At 32.2% G+C, this 16,743-nt stretch overlaps 3 protein-coding genes across 4 annotated transcripts in view; 2 read left to right on the top strand and 1 right to left on the bottom strand.

Annotated features, from left to right (window-relative positions):
* The window catches only part of LOC140057026 (protein disulfide-isomerase TMX3-like), a 31,179-nt gene extending 25,233 nt beyond the window's left edge, over positions 1-5,946 (top strand). For both annotated transcript variants that reach the window (XM_072102561.1, XM_072102560.1), the window contains exons 12-14: positions 602-734; positions 1,543-1,611; positions 3,347-5,946. In XM_072102561.1, the coding sequence (XP_071958662.1) occupies positions 602-734; positions 1,543-1,611; positions 3,347-3,559 (415 nt within the window). In that variant the 3' untranslated portion in view covers positions 3,560-5,946. The remainder of the gene's footprint in view (positions 1-601; positions 735-1,542; positions 1,612-3,346) is intronic.
* The window catches only part of LOC140057082 (enoyl-CoA delta isomerase 2-like), a 442,575-nt gene that overhangs the window by 149,807 nt on the left and 276,025 nt on the right, over positions 1-16,743 (top strand). The gene's annotated exons all lie outside the window — the stretch shown is intronic.
* LOC140057025 (dermatan-sulfate epimerase-like protein) lies at positions 6,343-11,615 on the bottom strand. The gene is made up of 2 exons (XM_072102559.1): positions 8,244-11,615; positions 6,343-7,406 (listed from the first exon to the last, which is right to left on the bottom strand). Exons 1-2 carry the CDS (start codon positions 11,569-11,571, stop codon positions 7,204-7,206), a joined length of 3,531 nt encoding a protein of 1,176 aa, XP_071958660.1. The 5' UTR covers positions 11,572-11,615; the 3' UTR covers positions 6,343-7,203.

Genomic DNA, 16,743 nt, shown 5'->3' with positions numbered 1-16,743 from the left:
AAGTAATTGGTTCGTCTGTGCAAACGCTTGACTCTTTCTACAGCGAACGTCTTGCCGATGTGTTCCATGCTATATTGGAAGACACCAATCATCCTTTTCATAACAACATTATCAGCTCCGTTGTCGTTAGAAGTGGTAGGATGAGGATGGTGAACGTGCAGACGGACTGTTCAAATACTCGTTCTACCCAGCTGGGATACGGCATTATAACAAAAGATTTGTTAGATAGTTCTTTTTTCCATTTGTATTTGACAATAAAATTAATCTGTATCTGTATAATAGTTTATAAATTGTATTAAGATTATTGACTGTTTAAAGTCGAGGTGCTGTACAATTATTGTATTAAATTGTGTGTTATAAAAAAACAAACATTTTTCTATAGGACTAGGAAATTTAAAAAGTAAAATTACATTGGGAAAGGTAAATTAAGCAATGTATGCATTCACAATTGTTATTATAAATTTAAAATCAACCTTTATTTCAAATATAGGAGCTATACTATGTTTTACTTTTATTTGTTTTGTTGATATTTATTCTCACAAAATATTGTTATTTAAATTCAATATTTTTCATTTTTTTATTTTTCTTGTTTGTTTTGCAGCAACATAGAAATTCCAGGTTTAGTGGTTTTAAATACAGAAACACAAGTGTATTACATATTAGATGAAGTTATGCCATCATCTAAGGAATCTATAAAAGACTTTTTACATTCAATCACAAATGGTACAGCAAAGGCAAGTAAAACATTTAAATACTTGCTACAAATTCTATGCAAAATTATATGACCAATTCTTCATCATCTTCATTATCAGAAATATTAATAAAACGCAAGTTGTCTTTGTCCACCTTTCAGTTGATCAATATCATCTTTTACGCTATCTAAATCAAGGTTATGATTTATGTATTTTAGCTTCATAGAAATCGGAAGAACCTCACATGTAATAATATTTGAAATATCTGAAATAGTTTAGCCACCAGTAATGATTATATAGTACTGTACTTTTAGTACCACTGTCTTTGGAATGTGTATTCATATCAGCTTCATTGTTACACATTACCTGGCTAAGATTTTTCAGACTTATTTCACAGTTTTAATGCACAAATAATCTTTAGAATGTTACATAGACAACAATAAGGTATGGCTATCTTACCCTGTCAACACTCAAAACATATGGTAAGATCATAATCACAACGTATAGGAACACAAATTCTCCCGTTTACAAAACATGTCCACTAGTGTTCGCAAGCATCGCCAATCCAATGGTTAACCTAACCCTGGAATTTCAGCTCGGCAATCAGCAATTACTATTTTGCTAAGACAGCATTTTTTCCCTGACCATGCTAACATGTATATTTATATTGTGATATCAAACTGGACTACTATAGTATGAATAATAAAAGAAATATACAAAGTCTAGGCCTAAGTGGTAAACACTCGAGTGTGGTCCATCTGCCTCATGGGATCAATTGATTCATCACAGATTTGTTTTCTATTTTCTATTCAAAACTGAATAATTATTTTGTTTTATTATTATATTTAAGGGTTATGGTGGAAACTCTTTATTTCGCATGATATACCGTGTGTTCTACGAATTAGTTACAACTGTTGTGGTAAGTAGTCAATGGATTTATATAACTTTAATAATTTAGGTTATGATAATATTTTTTTCAGATGTTTCAGAAAATTAGTAAGCAAAAGTTAGAGATATGCAAAAAAAATAAATAAATAGGTTTTCCCTGATCAGAAAAATCATAGAGATAATTATCTCAAATGCAAAACTGCGTACTTCCGGGCATTTTTGGATGAAATTATTCATTAAACTAAATATATATATTTTGAACAATTTGACACCAAAATAAACTGTCTGTGACAACTATTTACTGAGATATGGCAATGCCTTAAAATATGGGTCAAAGGTTAAAACTATTACTTCCGATCATATTTAAAAAAAATACTTCATTAGAGTAAATAGGAATGTTTATGTTCTGAACATTTTGATATAACAATCAACTCTCTATGACCAGTAGTTTTCAGAGATAAGTGTTTAAGTGAAAATGTCCGCCATTTTAAATTATGCAAATTAGGTGACCCACGGGGTCATTTTGCTTGGCGCCCATCAAAAATTGAATTCGTAGATGGTGGGCAACCTGTATAAAAAATTTGGTACTTTTGGAAGAAACTGAACCAACAGCCTTATTTCAGCCATAACAGATTCCACTACAGAATGAATGACCAGGAAGTTAGGTCTATTGTTTACGGATGTGCTGCGATACCTGAGCTCATTTTTGCTGTTAAGTGAGCATAGCTCAGGATGGCAAATAATTATATATTTCTCATACATACATAAATTGTAACGTTTGCTAACATTTGAACAAGGAATACATTTTCTTATAATTTTCCACTTAATGTAATGGAATACATTAGAAGTCCTTGAGGTTCTAAATGTACTTGCTTAATTCTGTGCTGGTTCTTTTACTAGAATTACGGAATGAACTTGTATGATTCCTATATCTAACTTTGAATTGGTTTTCGGTTAGACCTATTATGTTTTTCGGTTATTGTCATTTCTAATTACGGTAGCTTTGGTACACCACACTTTTAGTGAGACACTTACCAGGTAAAGGTCATTGCTTTTTTCCTGGCAGTTACATTCGTTTGCAGGAGGAGTGTTCGTCCAAAGGGGTTATTTATTCTTTGGCTTAGTACCTATTTGTTGTGTGAACTGTTTATGCTGTTGACCAAACGCATGGATCATCATGGGCCCTATTTGTTGTGTGAACTGTTTATGCTGTTGACCAAACGCATGGATCATCATGGGCCCTATTTGTTGTGTGAACTGTTTATGCTGTTGACCAAACGCATGGATCATCATGGGCCCTATTTGTTGTGTGAACTGTTTGTGCTGTTGACCAAACGCATGGATCATCATGGGCCCTATTTGTTGTGTGAACTGTTTATGCTGTTGACCAAACGCATGGATCATCATGGGCCCTATTTTGTGCACTTTATTTATAATATGTTAACTGTATATACAATGCAATCTAAACATTTAATTTCATTATGAATACATTTTTTTCCTTGTTTCATATCTTGTTATTCCCTTTAATTGTCAATAATTGTTTTGTAATTGCCGCCAACATTGATTCTATTTTGGATAATTAAAATGTTTAAGATAGTTATTAATCTATTAGCATGTAACCTTAATTCTAGCAAATTGTTTCTGATTTATTGGATGCAATCAAGTGAATTAAAAATAAATACATTTAATTAAAATAAATCAAAAAATGGCAAATCAAATGTTATTTTTCTACTGTATATATAAATGTAATTAAATTATTCTTACAGGCAATATGGAAAGCACAACCTGTGATTATTAGCCTTGTTATCATACTGCCTGGATTCCTGATTACCTTCATTTGCTACACAATTTGTACTTCAGAAACAATTGATGAAGACATGCAAGATAGTGATTTTGATGAGGAAGATGAAAGAGATGAACCAGAGAATAAAGAGATAAAGAAGGAAGATATCACAGCAAATCACATTAAATCAGAATAATCACATTTAGTTTGTTATAGTCTAGGTCCATTTCTGGAAAATAGACATCCTAGATTCATTTTTTAGGTAAAAGTGGTATTTATAACATTCAATTTGGGTATGCTAAATAAAAAAATTGTGAATACCAAATATTTTGTTTATGTCTTGACCTCCTAATCGGCATAAAAACAAAATGGCTGCTAATATTTTTATAATTTTACATGACATGGATAGTGCCATAACAAGTATACCCTTTTCACATCTGCATAAATTGTTACATACTTTTATCTCTAAATATATTGCATGTTTTCATACACGCATTCACAAATCTTGAAAAATCTCAGGAGAAAGTATGCTATTTAATTATTATGTATGTAGTGTGATTGGTCAGTTAAATAGCAGGGCAATTTTACACGTCATGCACAACTCAAAACAGGCCTCTTGCTGGTCTGTTTTTCTGAGATTTAACCAAATTGCCATCATAATATGAAAACTTGGTTTACATACTAAATATTATTGTTAATATTATTTGTGTAGTTTATGTTGTGTTTTTGTAATACTTGTGATACTTTTTTTTTTTATTATTTAAGATATATTATAAATGCAGAAATTAGAAATTTAAAACATGAATTGCATATTTAATGTCATGGTTGCCATGCCATGGTTGCCCAATAAATTTGTATAAATTGTGTGGGATCGTTGAAAGAAAAATAACATTCCATTATTATGTAAAATGTAATAATGCATATTAATAAAGTGCTGTTAAAATTTCATAGTCAAGTTGGAAGACATTCTGAATATTTTTTCCATAATGAACACTATTGATTTTGTCAAACAGGTAAGGTATTTATAATTTCAACAATGATCTTTTAAAAGCATTCAAGGATGAATACTACAATCAGAAAAGGCATTGCTGAAAATAATAATAGGTTTAATAACAGAATGACAAAGAACTTGTTTAAAATGGACCTGAAATGGATTTTCGATTTTTTTCATTTTAGAATGATGTTTTTGGGGCTATTAGGTGTTGCTAGAATGTATATTGTTACAAAATATAAATTGGCCCTTTTGGGGAAAGCCCCATTGAAAATCAAAAAAATTCGCGGGTGACGTCACTTTGCGAATATATTCCTATCCCTCCAATGGACAATTTGCTGTTTTTTGGCTATAACTCTTGAAATCTATGGAGCATTTTCTAAAAAATGCTTGTGCATTTGCAGAAACGTATTTAGAATTTTTTTAGATAAAATTATTACCGTATAAACGGTTATTCATCGAGTAAATGACAATTTAAAATCTTAAAATCAACGGTTTTTTTCTGGCAATACCGAAGTTGGCCTGGCAACGTTGTCCGGGATACAGCTCCGTGCGCAATGATGCGTATCCATATTTTCCGTTCGTGTATTTTGTATCGTTCGTAATTTATACTGCTAAAATGTGTTAGTTTCTTTAGTTTTTAGTTTAGCAGAATTAAATTAGTAATATGAGATGATAATTTATTTGTCACGAATCAGGCAGTTCGAAAACGAATTTTATTCATATTTTACTTTGGCTTGACAATGAGCGCAGCAAGTTGTTGATATCGCTTTGGTCCTTGGCCGGATGCACATGAAACGGAGCCTCGCCGCATGATGTGGGTGGTGGATCGACTCCGCGCACTGGATTGGGGGGGGGGGGGGCTAGGCCTAGTAAAGGTTTGGGAGGTAGGTCTTCTAAATTCGGGTTTTAGAACAAACGAAGTACATTTTAGGGACCTATATTTCAACAACATTAGATATTGAATAAATTAGTATTAGTGTCAACGCTTCGCGTATCTTTTTCCAGGCCGTCGATCATTCACTGACTATCGGGCGGCATACACGCTCTCGATATCATCGTGTGTATATGTGACGTCGTGAATATAGAGGCTTCCGACGGCCGTTGAAATAGAATATTGCAATGGCGTGAGTAATTTTCGCTAATTTACCATGGTATCTTAAAATTTCGTTTTTACTCAAAATACTATACATTTTGTTTTTATTTGTATGGGTTTGTGTTAATTTGATACATTTAAATAACATGTGTGAATTTCTTGAAAATCGAAATTCCATTTCAGGTCCATTTTAAGGGAATCTCTAAAAATCCAGTTTGTTAAATCATTAACAAAAATAAATGACTGGAAATAAGGTATAGAGCAGATTGCTATCACGCATGCTTGTCAAAACTAAACTATAAAGTACAGTATTTATCTTGGAAAAATAAAATAATTTGGCAAATTTATCAATTCAATTAGATGTATGCAAACAAAAATGTAGGATTTTTTTTTAACATTCTGTGACTACAGTTGGTAAACCATTTTAGGCTAAATATTTTTAGATTTATATAAGATTTTAGAACCGAGATTGATGAATAAAGATTCCAGTAATATTTGTTGTTGTTCCCACCTAGAGTCTATTTCTTTAAACCGAATACGAACTAGTGTTTTCAATTGTGGGCTGAATTACTTCTTACTTTGATTAGTGTTTTACTGTCTATGATTGCTGTGGAAAGATGGAAGTGGTCTTTTGATGAAAAAATTATCACCCAATACAAACCAGGATATTTCAGGACTACAAGTCTAATGGCCACATCGGCAGTGCTAATGTGTCCTAAATAATTTAAGTGAGATAATTTTTATGTACTATAATGAGATACTATACTAAACATGGTGAAATTAGAGGGTGGGATTAAACTCCAATTACATTAACAATTTAATCTCTACGAATTAAACAGACTAAAATAAGACAGCTAGTTAGTAGTATTAAACAAATTTTTGATACATTATTTTAATATAAAATACAAAACATCTTTTCTCTCAATTTTTTTTCCAACACTCAATGTATTCTAAAAGAGTATAGAAAATATATACTTTGTGCCCACAAAAAATGTGTCAACTAGATTTCAGACTTTGCAAAAATGTTCTTGTTATTAAATATGTAGCACACTAGCACTGTACCAACCTAGTAATAATAAATGTTACATGATTGATACAGTACAGTATTAAATACTCCATGCATATCTTTGTTTCTAAAAGAATATGAATTATCTTTGAGCCTAGCACATATTTCTGATTACTATTGTAAAACTCACCACGGAGAAAAAAGAAATAGCTTAATAAAGGTATCTACAAGTGATCCAAAAAGAGTTTTAGACCAACAACAAAAATCTTTTTTCTTGGCAAAGTATGTCATATAATAATAATCATATAAAATTGTTTAAACTTTTTTTATGTTATAATACATCAACAATTTATACTGTATTATAAAAAGGCTCCATTTGTAACAATTTAATGTTAGATTATTTCAACCATATACTAAAATTACTTTACCAATAAACATTAGGGTTTAATTTTACTAGATAGAAATTGTTGTCAAGTCTTAATATTGAAAAACTTTCAAACATACAAAGAATTCCAGTTCCAGAACATTTTTATCAATTGACAAAGTAAAATGTTTTGGAAAAGTATCGAAGTTGGATAACACTCGTATAAAATTACAACTTTAAGGTAAATTACTTTTTTAATGCTTCCCTACATGCATTATTCTCTAGCTAAATTATAAAAATTAATTCACCATATTTTCCCCACATGTACAATATGCATAGTTTAACAAGTTTTAAATACTGAACCAGGTCACCAAACTTTTGAATTATGAGTTAAATGGTTTATATTTAAATTTATCCATAGTATCATAACATATTTCTTCTATTCTATGAATTTCCTCTGGACTAAGTTCCCTCTGCCATGACACTACACTTTCTTTACGAATAACACCTTCATATTTATTCCGTAGAATGTTACTTCTGGTTGCTTGCTGTAACTGATGAAGCACTTTTGGTGGCATTGGAAAACCTGAAAGTTACAGCAAAATAAGACATTGGAATGCAAAGGGATACTGTATTTAAATATTTATATCTGGCTGTATACATTGACATGTTTTTCCCAGCCTATACGCGGTCTTGGGTCTTCTACCTTGAGAAATTAAAGTCCCATTCCCTATGTTTTTTTTATAGGATTCTTACATATCTAATACAACATAACAAAAGTCACAGGCATAACTTCATGTAAATATGCTGACTAAGTTAAAGACTCATTCCCTACATTTGTAGATCTAATTTAAGGTCACAAACTACATTTAATGTAAAAATAAATATTATGGTCCTAGGTATTGAGATTACTTTTTCATCTTTAAATTGTTTAAAATGTGAAAAATTAGTTGTTGATTCTAATAATTTAAGTGGCCTGCTATAAATCTCAACATGCATTGCGCGCGGAATGATATTTTTGTTTTTCTTCTGTAATTCACCCACTTTTCGATCAATCATGTGAGGACAAAACAAATGGAAGACTCCTAACTTTTCAGCGAAAATCCTGGGTTTCCCCCAATTTGTATCAACGAAGTCTGACAAAACAGAAATTACCGATGTTTACCAGCTAGGCCTACAGAACCATCCACGAGAGGACATTCACTGCGAGCTACTTTTCTCTTTTTATCATAATTAACCATAAACAAAACATTTAAGACATGGAATGACTTGGTTTTATGTTTTTAAAGTAATATATATGCATTATTTTTATAAAACATCACAAATTGTAGGGAATGTGTCTTTAAATTGTACTATATTGCTATATCTATCTAAATCTTGTACATTGACCACACATTAAATCTAAAAAATATACTCTACTTACCTATAAACTTATAAATATTGTTAGCAGAGTCCTCACTATCAAGCACAAGATCTTCCCATCTAACAACAAGAAAGTTTTCAGTAGGAATTGATGCACTTAGTCTTAGAGTAGCTTGTGTATGAGCTAACCAAACCCAGGCTAATAGTTCATGAGGTGTGGTCTTTTGATCATTCCATGCTGTACGAACCTTTTCATATTCCCATGCATACTGCTTTGCTGGCTGGCATGTTTCATCAGCAAGCTTAAAGAGTTGTTCTAACTGTTCAGGAAAGTTCCACTGATTGTACAATGACGACACACCAGAATTTAGAAGGTTAGATATCCATGACCGTGGGTCCCGTATAACATATACAATTTTCACTTGTCCTTTTAAAATGGTGTAAAGCCAAGGTAACTTGAGAGACCAACTTCCACTTTTCATGTGAAGTACCGATCTAGCATTTGGAAATTTTTCAATATGGTTCATTAAGTTTTCAGCTGTGTACTCTTTGAAATTGATGTCTTCTTCAGTAGAGTCTGATAAAAGTTTCCTTTTTAACAATCTGTTTACAGTTAAATTTTGAGAATTCAAATTATTTTCCAACAAATGCCGAACAGCACGGCGTCCCTTACCTTCGGTTGTATCTTTCATTATGTGATTTTTTGGATTACGTGCTATTGAGCGTACCCATCCCTTCATAAACTGTGTTATTTTAATATCACGTTTTGTCCACTGACAAGCATCAAGTAAAGGATCTATAACAGTTCCATCAGTTGGGTTTGGAATGCGCAAAACTTTAGATGGTGCATCCAAAAACATAAAATCATGGTTGTTATAAAATAACCAGCCAATCAGCTCTGATCCCGTACCAGGTAAAGATGTTATCATAATTACCGGCATATCAACTTTCTTTTCCGTTTCTGGAGAAATATTCTTTTTTGAATGGCCAACAAAACAGGCTGAATCTCCACATATTTTTGTGAATTGAAAAATTGCCAGCAGCCACAGACATCCAACAACTCCTAACAGTAGTTTGAATCTTCGATTATACTTAAGACGAAGACGTCCTTTTACCAAGTACATAAATACACATGCTATGCAGGTGAAAACTAGAGAGAGATTTAGTATGCTAATTATAAAAGTATTATCATCCATTTGTAATAATGGTAACTGATATTGTGTAGCATTCACACCAAAATGAACAGTTTTTCCATTTCTCACCTTAACCGAAGCATATCCTGGGTATCTTAAAAATTTATAGCGAACAGCAGGGTCATCATACTTAGTTACTATAGAAGCAGTGTAATCTTTTTTGTTTGTTGTTAAACCTAAATGTACTCCTTCTGAATTTTCTTCAAGAAATCTTAATCTGCGCAACTTAACAGATGGCCCTAAAAGAGCATATGCAATGCGTGTCGTTTTTCGCCTTAATGGGTAGGTAACATTTACAAAATTAGTCTGTCGTTTTTGAAATTCTGAAGGATGAGACTGGTGTTCAATTATGGCTGGTACACTCAAGTCTTCTGAATCAATCCAGAACATTTGCATTTCAGAATCGTCAACTTTAACAATTGCCCCATTTAGTTTTGAATTGGTGCTTCTTTGAAATTCAAAATTAATATTATGAAAGAAAGCAGCAACTTCTTTCAATGGACTGTCTTCTTTTGCTTCTATATGGTCAAGAACTAGTAATACCTCCTCATCCATAAGAAGTAAAACCCTATATACACTAATCAATTTCATTACACGACTATATGAGTTTACTGCTTCACCACTCAAAAGGACCATGCCATTATCAAAATTTGAAGAAATAATTTCACCGCCATAACTTGCCATGGAATCCTTTTTCCATTGCAACCATTTTGAGCACTCACCAAGTTGTCCTTCCCAGGGCTGGAAGCATTCACTTGTCGATGATGGACTAAACGATAGTACATTATTCAAGTATGAATACTTTGGACCATAAAGAGCATCGGTTATAAATGGCTTTCCTTTTGGCTCAAATACAAACATGTTTTGGTCTGGATGCTCATGTCCTGGGTTAAAGCTTCGCCAACCTCTTACCCACGATTTATACATTCCACGTTCAACCACATCAAATATTGCTCGACCGTGAAGTTTTCCAGATTTAAAACCAACAAATGTATTTGTATGTTTACTAGCAGAAAGAGAACTGTATGTAGCCACACCCCAATCGCTGAATACATGAAGATGTGGCTTGCCATTATTTTCTGGAGGTTGAGATTTAATTGTTGCATCATACCATATATATTCTGTGTGAAGAGTACACCAACATTGGGAATTGGATGGCATAAGCTTTGATTTTGGATCTTTTGATCTATGTTTACGAATTTCTTTTGCTAGCCAGTTACCATGACCATTTCTCATAACAAATGTATCAAGAAAAACTAGTTGACTTTCAGGCCCATAGAACCAGTTACTATTGCTATCTGCAATGCCAATTGTTCTCTGAAAATCAGGTAAAATTGTGTTGTAGTAAAAATTAAAATGAGATTGAATCCAAGGATCTTCTGAATGATCAATCTGAAAGTGTCTCTTTGAAAGGTAGATATATTGTGTTATAGACCGTGAAGTGTAACCCCCATATGCAACTCCTTCATCTAATGACCCATCTACTATATGATTTAGTAACGACATTGTTTTCTCAATCATAATTCTTGCATGTTCTGTCCACGTGGCTCCAATTTCATCATGTAAAGCCACAACAAGACTACCATGTAAAAGTGCCAGGTAATTTGTAGCAACATGGTTCTGCAAATAAAAGACTCCCCAAGAACGAAATTTAGAAATCCTGTAAAATTCAGCAGTTTCCTTCTTAATTCGATCCATATATGCCTTCCTTCGTTTATAATCTAGTCTTGGATAAAGAAAGTCAAATGTTGTAACATATCCAGTTAATGAATGGGCAACTGGTACTTCATCAGTTGGTGTTGATATTACTTGCCATTTAGGTAATAATGTCATTACATCCATGTATTGTAATGCAAAATTAAATGCTTCTTTATCAGCTGGGTACAGTATGCAGTACATAGCAAGAGGTGGCAAATTATTTCCATAAATTTCATTCCATTTGCTTCCAAATGTATCATAGTCAGAAGGTGGCATATATTTTTGTTTGGATTCAAGCATGGTTCGAACAGCATCTTTTAGAATGGTAGCAATATGTGAATGAGTTGTAGATGCTTTCTGTTGTAACTGTGAAACATCTTGTGGACTAAAGTATAACATTGGGTGAGTATCAAAACGATCATTATGCGTTGATGATGCTTTTAGATTAATTACCTTAAGCAGAGAAATTAAAAATATAAAAATGTATGGAACATCCATTGTGTAAATTTCAGCAATAAATAATATGTATATTTTTAGTTTGTTATGTACCTCTTCTCTTCTATAGAATATGCAAGGATTTCTATTAGAACCATTTGAGTTGATCAGTTCATGCTATACACAGTGGTCATTTGGTTTCAGGTTATTTTCTTTCTACAATAACAATAAAAAATTATATACATGAATGTTATGTTAAATAAGGATATTTTCATTACAAGGAGAGTGGATTGAATTAAAAACCAAGATTTGATAGTACAGTATGTAAATGAGATAAATATTCCGCAGTACCGTAAGTAAATTATTAATGCAATAATTACTGTATACAGATTCGATCGTATGTAAATGAGATATAAAGATTCGACAATACCGTACGTAAATTATTATTGCAATAGTGTATAAAGATTCGATAATGTAAACGAGATTTTGAAGTTCGAAGTTTTGGCAATACCGTACGTAAATTATTATTGGTTTAACCATACTCCTTTAGCTTTAGCTGTAACTCAATCAACTCGCCATAGACAACGACAATCAAAGATTAAAGCACACACGGCGGTCCATACAAATGACGATATTTAACTGCCGGCCACTTTGGTTGGCGGCCACTTCAACCATACTCCTTTTGTATTTGGCGTACTAATACATTTTCGTGACCGTTTTTATAGTTGTGTGAGACTATAGTGATGGATTATTACTGTAGGCAGGACTAGATTATTTATTTTATTGTATAGATATTTTTAGACGATGAGTATGTATTATTCATTTCATTTATTTTATTACAGGTCCCATTACTTTAAAAATGTGGTTGTTTATAATTATAATACAAGTTAATAACATTATTGTTAATCATTTTAGTACGGTTTACAAATGGTCATTTTGAAAGACCTGTAAAATAAATTTTTAAAAACAATTTAATTATTATTAACAATTGATTGACCAAATAATGCGTTATATGAAATCTTTTATTTGGTACTTGAAAAATCATAAAACTAGTCATGTAATTATATAATTCATAATTATATGAAGTTTATATATGAATGAAGCAACCACTTTTTAATTACAAAATAAATAGGCCCACTGGTCACGTCTAACTGGCAGCCCTAGCCTAGTATTTACTATATTAGTGGATCCCGTATTAGTAATAGTAGGCATTAGGCTAGTTCGTTGTGGCGCAGCTATGAAATGATCCATTGCTGTTGATAAGTATAGAGTCGCCGATTACCGCGCTCTGGGCATGCGCAATACCGTGTCGGATTCCCTAACGCTGGGCAGTTGAGTTCCGGTGCCGGAATCCTAACCACGGCGTAAAAAATATCCCGACAGAAAAAAAGTAATCAAATCAAGCTCCTAAGCCTAGATAGGCTATTCCATGGTGACTCGCGTTACATTTAATGGGTAGTTGAATGAGTGTTAATTGTGTCATTATTTCCATACCAAATAACATTGCATTATTGGGACGCATAAATTATAAGTGCGTTAATGGGTGCTGCCCTCTACTAATATTTAATAAGGGACTCCCTGTAATAAAAGATGACTGTTACAGTTTACACAAATATTAACAATTAGGAGCATGTAAGCAATGTATAACAGGGTAACTCGCGTTACCAACTTTGTCCGCTCTTTTATGAAAATTTGTATTATTGGTGGAACAATAAAATCTGAAGTCTTTTTATATTAGCTCAAAAAACAAATTCAAAGAAAGAAAAACTTTGTGTTTCAGTTATTCGCGTTACATGACATAAATGCACACTTTTTTATCAATAAAAAAAATAATTGTGGATAAAACATGTCATTGTCATTTCAAGAATTGACCAAACCATATTAGAGAATACAAAATCAATGGAAATACTTTGAAAACTAAATTGTTTCTTTGAAAAATTATAAATGTGAAATGCACAAAAATATCTACTATTTTCACTTAAATAATAACATGTCAATATATTCTTCATAATCATATTCTAAAAAATATTAAAGAAATTGCAATAATTTTTTTTGTTTATAGAAGTATAACTTATATGGAATGCAGTCAGGGTATATAATTTATGATTGTCTAAATATGAAATTTTCAAGACATGTCCACTATATGGAAATGCCCTATATTACTTAAAATATATTGTTAATAAACGATGGAAATGTATATTGCTCCAATATAAAATAGCACAACTGTAATAAAACGCAATCGATTTCATACGTGACGGATATCACATCAACATTATAGCTCTAGCGGCGCGCCGTACAAAATGTCGAAATTAATTTTTTAGTGCGACCTGATATCATCGTAAACCATAGTTAGTATTAGTAGACATAGCCTACCTGGGCCTCTAACTGGGCCTAGCTAGCTAAGCTAGAGTGTATCTAGCCAAGCTGTACTTTGCCTAAGCTATTATAGGCTAGACCTAGTCTAGAAGGCCTAGGCTAGGCTAGCCCTGATCTCCCTAGTAGCTAGCAGTAGGGCTAAGTCCTAGCTAGGTAGGCTAGTAGCAGTTAGTAGTAGGCTAGCCTAGCCTAGGCTATTTTAAATTTACAGCAAGGAAAACATTTATTAAGGCTAGAAATGTTGTCATGTTGTAAATGATATGGTATTTTAACTAAATAGGCCTATTAGCTAGGCCTTGGCCTAATCCTAATAAATGTAAATGTTTAAAGAAACAATTTTCAACCTGTCACGTCACAGTCACACACCGCCGGCGAAGAAACAGCACCCACTGCAGCAGCTGCTTTCAGCAGCACCTTGTTTAAATATAATTATAATATATTATTTTGTGGTGGTGGTGGTGTGTATAAAAGTGAGTTGTCGTCCCATCTACAAGGAGAGCTGAGGTCACAATATATTTGATTTGTTGCTTGCTTAATATAAGGCCAACACATCAGCCTCCCTCCGGGCGCCGCGTTGCAACAGTTTTTTAAACAAAGAAAATAATAATACCACAGTAGCAAGTTCACAACTACGGGGCGCCGTTTGGGACAGAGAAAATACAATTATGTGTGACACTACATTTATTTATTTTTCACGCTGCTGCTCTAGCCCGCTACGTCACACGAGATGACTCATTTATTAGATTAAATCAAGCAGCAGTTATATATTACACTTTGACATTTTTGCTAAAATGGAAACTCGACTATAATTTATAGGTACCAGCTGCATTTCTGGTATTTATGAGTCCCATGACAATACTGTATTTCGCTGTCAGATAATCATTGAATTATTATCAAAACAGTCCATGAAAGTTTTTGTTTGTAATATGATACTTCACACTTGAAGTATCTAAGGCGTGATGAAGTGACCCCCAGACTTGACCTTAGCAATAAAATAAACTAAATTGAGTCTGTTTCATATCAAAGTTATTCACTTCTGTAACAAAATTCACATTATAAAAAGAGAAAAGAAACGTTTAATTATAACTCAAAAACCACATTGTCTGACAGACAATTGAAGTATTTTTTGCTTTTAATTACATTTTTTTCAGGTAAAATAACTATTATGTGACAATAAAATGACACATTCAAAAACAAATTTGAAATAAAAAATATTTTTCAGAGGGACAATATATCTTTAAAACTGTTAAGTCAGTAAGCGAGCAGCGTTTTTTGTAAGAAATATTTCTTGTCTATAATGTTCTGCTTTGTTTGCTGGACCGCACCGCATATTGTGAGTGCCACTGATACAAAGGTGTATATGGTCAACAAGTAAATAAATAAAAAAATACAAAGAATATATATCACAAGAATGAGTAATCCGTGACAAAATATCATTCCCTCGGGGATGTCAAATCTTATATTTAACCTCTAAGCAGTCAATATCTGTATAATATATGTGGCATACATTACTTTTAGCTTTTTTGATTCTTTTACTTTTAATTGATTTACAGCATTTTGGAATGCTATTAAGTATTTTGTTGATTTGTTTTCGACTTAAAATGTGAATAGACACCACATTAACTCCCCATAGAATCTGGAAATGCCTGTGGTCCATTATTTGTTTATATAGGATTAACAATTATATAATCTTTTGGTCATTGGTATCTGTTTCGGCTATCAATCAATTAGCTTTAATTCCTGTTTTTAAGTGTATTTTCTTTGTTCTGATAATGATTAAAACTTAATGCCAATGGTCAAGAAGACCATTCGCAGTCGGAGCCTTAAGTGAGCAACATAAATAAAGCTATTTCTCACACTATATTTTGTACCTGTGTTTGAGTCTTTTGTGTTTTGCACGTCGTGTAATAGTAAAGGTTACATATATAATATATTTTGCAATTGTAAAACATGTTTAATATATAACAAACTGTACATTCACTTTTACAGAAAATTATTTACCACCATGCTAAATTAGTTAACATAGTCCGATGGCAGGATGGGGAATCACCATCCGAAAGGGTACAAATTGCCATCCAACTTTTCTAGACCAGAATTTTCCGTAGATTACGAATCTGGAAGCGTTTTCGAGATATAAGGGGTCAAATTCCAAATTGACCAATTACAACAATGTATTATGTATTATAACAAATTATTAAAATTTGGTCATTTATTAAATTGTTATGATTATTCAATCACCTTATGAACAAAAAAATCATTTGTGGTAAGGTTCAAATGTCAATGACCAATCATAGAATGTACCATGTAAAAACTGATTTTTAACAAAAATTGAATGTTTTCTCATCCTGTTAATCAATTATTTTAACCATCATGTAAAAGAGCGAATACATCATTTCATCAGTTGAATCATCAGGTCAATTTCATCAATTGACATAATGTCAAATGTCAACATTTTAATAATAATAATACCAAAATGCAAGTTGTCGAAACTATGACATCGATAGTTCTACAAGTAATCAAATTATCATTTTATTATAATATTTCATTAATATAATTATTATAATACTGTAAATAATCAAATCAGACTTCGATCAGGATAGGAAAAATTTTCGAGATATAAGGGGTCAAAGTTTAGAATTGACCAATTATAACAATGTATTATATATATATATGATTGTTTAACAGGATGAGGAAACATTCACATTTTGTTAAATATTAGTTTTTATTTGGTTATATAGGTATGTTCTGATTGGTCAATATTGACATTTGAACCTTAATCGCGAAGTTTTTTTTTTTCATACGGTGATTGAATAGATACCTTATTGTTGTAATTGGTCAATTTTGAACTTTGACCCCATA

The sequence above is a fragment of the Antedon mediterranea genome, chromosome 8 (assembly GCF_964355755.1).
Source record: "Antedon mediterranea chromosome 8, ecAntMedi1.1, whole genome shotgun sequence".
Classification (NCBI taxonomy): domain Eukaryota; kingdom Metazoa; phylum Echinodermata; class Crinoidea; order Comatulida; family Antedonidae; genus Antedon; species Antedon mediterranea.
The sequence above is the reverse complement of the archived record's forward strand: the minus strand, read 5'-3'. Positions and strand labels throughout refer to the sequence as shown.